The sequence below is a fragment of the Epinephelus moara genome, chromosome 22 (assembly GCF_006386435.1).
Source record: "Epinephelus moara isolate mb chromosome 22, YSFRI_EMoa_1.0, whole genome shotgun sequence".
NCBI lineage: Eukaryota > Metazoa > Chordata > Actinopteri > Perciformes > Serranidae > Epinephelus > Epinephelus moara.
The window spans coordinates 4,307,807-4,311,391 of NC_065527.1; the positions used below are offsets into that span (position 1 = coordinate 4,307,807).

The 3,585-nt window shown below is 43.9% G+C and overlaps 1 protein-coding gene across 2 annotated transcripts in view; it reads right to left on the minus strand.

The window, feature by feature from the left end:
- Nucleotides 1–1,455: 1,455 nt before the first annotated feature.
- nt5c1aa (5'-nucleotidase, cytosolic IAa) overlaps nt 1,456–3,585 on the minus strand; it is a 24,445-nt gene continuing 22,315 nt past the window's right edge. For both annotated transcript variants that reach the window (XM_050035523.1, XM_050035522.1), the window contains 2 exons: nt 2,566–2,750; nt 1,456–2,336 (listed from right to left, as the gene is read on the minus strand). In XM_050035523.1, the coding sequence (XP_049891480.1) occupies nt 1,980–2,336; nt 2,566–2,750 (542 nt within the window). In that variant the 3' untranslated portion in view covers nt 1,456–1,979. The remainder of the gene's footprint in view (nt 2,337–2,565; nt 2,751–3,585) is intronic.

Here is a 3,585-nt window from a genome sequence, read left to right on the forward strand (position 1 = left end):
GAATAATGAAATAGTAGAGGTGAGGTGAAACTTGAGCATGTTAATGGTGCCTTGTCCAGCTAAAGTTTAGAGAAATTCAGTCATGAACTGAAATGTTTGTACAATCCTGACCTGTGACACAACATGAAAAGACAGGGAAATGTATTCAGTTTCATTCTCTGCAGACCAAATACACTCATTGGCCACTTTATTAGGTACACCTCTACAACTGCTTGTAATCGCAAATAGCTAATCAGCCAATCACGTGGCAGCAACTCAATACATGTAGACATGATGAAGACGAGCTGCTGAAGTTCAAACGGAGCATCAGAATGATGAAGAAAGGTGATGTAAGTGACTTTGAACATGGCATGGTTGTTGGTGCCAGACGGGCTGCTCTGAGTATTTACTGGGATTTTCAGCACAACCATCTCTAGGGTTTACAGAGGATGGTCCCAAAAAGAGAAAATATCCAGTGAGCCAAAATGCCTTGTTGATGCCAGAGGTCAGAGGAGAATGGCCAGACTGGTTCAAGATGATAGAAAGGCAACAGGAAGTCAAATAAGCACTGGTTCCAACCAAGGTGTGCAGAAGACCATCTCTGAAGCAACAACACCTTGTCCAACCTTGAAGCAGATGGGCTACAGCAGCAGAAGACCACACCAGGTGCCACTCCTGTCAGCTAACAACAGGAAACTGAGGCTACAATTCACACGGGTTTTCTCACCAAAACTGGACAATAGAAGATTGGAAAAACCACATTCAGATGGAAGCATGGATCCATCCTGCCTTGTATCAACGCTTCAGGCTGCTGCTGGTGGTGTAATGGTGTGGGGGAGATTTTCTTAGTACCAACTGAGCATGGTTTAAACACCACAGCCTACCTGAGTATTGTTGCTGACCGTGTCCATCCCTTTATGACCACAGTGTACCCATCTTCTGATGGCTACTTCCAGCAGGATAACGCACCATGTCACAAAGCTCACATCATCTCAAACTGGTTTCTTGAACATGACACTACTCCAGTACTGCAGCGACTGTGTGATGTCATCATGCCAATATGGACCAAAATCTCTGAGGAATGTTTCCAGCACCTTGTTGAATCTGTGACACCAAGAATTAAAAAGGGGGTCCAACCTGGTACTAGCAAGGTGTACCTAATAAAGTGGCAGGTGTTTGTCTAAACTGAATTTTATAGCAACCCATCAGTTGTTGAGATATTTTACTCCTGAGCAAAGTAGTGACCCAACCACACTGCTCATATGGGTTTAAAATAGTGTCTTCATTGAAAGTAAGGCACCAACTGAAACTTATGACTCTCTGTATTTGTTTCGTACTAATACAATAGTACATAATATTACCATCTTCAGTAACATACAACACATTTTGTATCATTGCAAACAAACAATTTTACATTCGTGTGAAGTCAAACTTTGACACATAAACTTTAAATAATGACTCTTGTGCTACAGTACATCACTATAATAATCTTTATAATATCTCTGCATCGTGTTCATGGCTCATTTAATGCCAACATACAGTGTCGTCTCTGTGCTTTACTCAAGTTATGTAAATATCACCGAAGCCATTCATTCAGTATCCTCATGCATTCGCTGACGAGGTGTCTTCTTTATAAAGACAGGTAGTAGTGAGAGAAGTAGCGGGTCGCCATGGCAATCAAGCACCTTTGAATTTCCCATATACCACAAGATCTGACAAACACATCAGTACTGAGTCGACTGGAGATTTGACATAGTGTAAAATGCTCCACCCAGACCTGTTTGTAACTCCTTGCATGATGGCATTGAGACTGTTTACATGTGATCAAACAAACTCACAGTACAGTTGCTACATTCTGGAAATGATGCATTTCCACATATAATTCAGTACAAGTTCATGTCTCCATGCTCGGAAACTTATGAGCTTCACTTTGCTTTTCTCTAAGATGTTTCTCCATCCCATTGTCCTTCTGTTGTCATTGGCACCTGAAGTCCTGCTGTCTACTTCCCCACACTAGTGTTCTGTTTGGCCGTATGTTTCTGTGCCACACCGTAGGGCACGTGGGCAGCGATGGTGCCCATCTCGGCCGCTCCCTCCACATGAAACATCTGATCATCAAAGTAGATATGAGGCCTGATCTTTTCCAACATGGGGCCCTTCGGTGCCCCTGCGAGGAACAAGGCCTCGTCGATCTCCAAGCCCCAGGCCCTGAGTGTCTTCAGCGCCCGGATCCCAGAGCTGGCCGCGCTGCGAGCTGTGACCAAGTATGTTCGGATGGGACAGTCCAAGCGCTGGCCTTTGGCGTAAAACTTTTTCTGGAGCTTCCCCAGTGCCTCCAGGAAGCCCTTCAGGGGGCCCTGCCACAGAGGAGGAAAGAGATGATGAGAAATCAGTGTGTTCTTTTGTTTCAGTGTTTTGTTTTGTGTGTTTTACACCTGGCATCATTAGGTCTTATTGCTGTGTCATCCCACATCTATATACTCGTGTAGCATGAGCAAACTTTAGCACATTTTTAGAGTGAAATGCAATCTGTAGTGTAATATATTCATGACGTCAGCACAGTGACCTCCAGTGAAAACCACCTACATGATCCAACAGCGTGTCCTCGTTGTCCCTCTCATGTTCGAAGAACTTGTCCAGCCCATGGGCCTTGAAGATGCGCTCCGATTCATCAGAGAAGAGGACAGCGTCACCATCAAACGCCACCCTCAGCTGGGACTCTGATACCTCCGTCAGCTTCTCTGGCATGAACATGGTGGCTGCTGCGATGCCTGGACACAGACACAGACATCAAAGAGAAAGAATAAGTTCATGGTGTAACCCCAGATTGACAGAGAGAGCGTTTGGAAATACTGACGCACTCACAAACTGGACCGTTCATGAATTCGGAGCACTGTTGAAATGTACCTTTCAGTTCAGAACGCCACACTCTGGCAGCAGCAGAGCACCAAGCGGAGTGAATGTGTGATGAACTTAATGGATATTACTTCATGTAGACATAGAACGCTCTGTTTCTTGGAACAACAACATTCTTATTTTAGAGTTGAGCGTCAGATTGGATTTCCTAATGCACCCAGAGTATAGATGTAGCTGTAGATGTAGCACTTTCAGTGTGTTTTCAGTTCAGGGAAGTTAACTGCAACATTTTGGTACTGAACATCAGAATATAATTTCCAAATCCATGGTAGTTTTCACCATGCAGCAAGGAAAGGGCCAAAATGACTGCTGAGTTTTAAAAGATTAAATCAGCTCATTGTCTGTCTGTGGTTTAAGTGTTTTGTAATGACTTTGTATCTTTGACCATTTGTCTGCTTTTTACAATGTTGTCTTTTGTGTCTGGTGAGCCGAAGACAAATCTGACCCCTGGTGGACAATCTTACTATCTTACTATATAATGATGAAAACTCTGTGTGTGTGTGTGTGTGTGTGTGTGTGTGTGTGTTCCACGTTTTTCTCCTCAATGACTTGGTCAATCCATGTGAAATTTGGCACAGTGGTAGAGGGTCATGGGAGGATGCCAATGAAGCAATATTACATCAATTGGCCAAAGGGGGGCGCTATAGCAACCCATTGAAATTGCAAACTTTGAATGGGCATATCTCATGC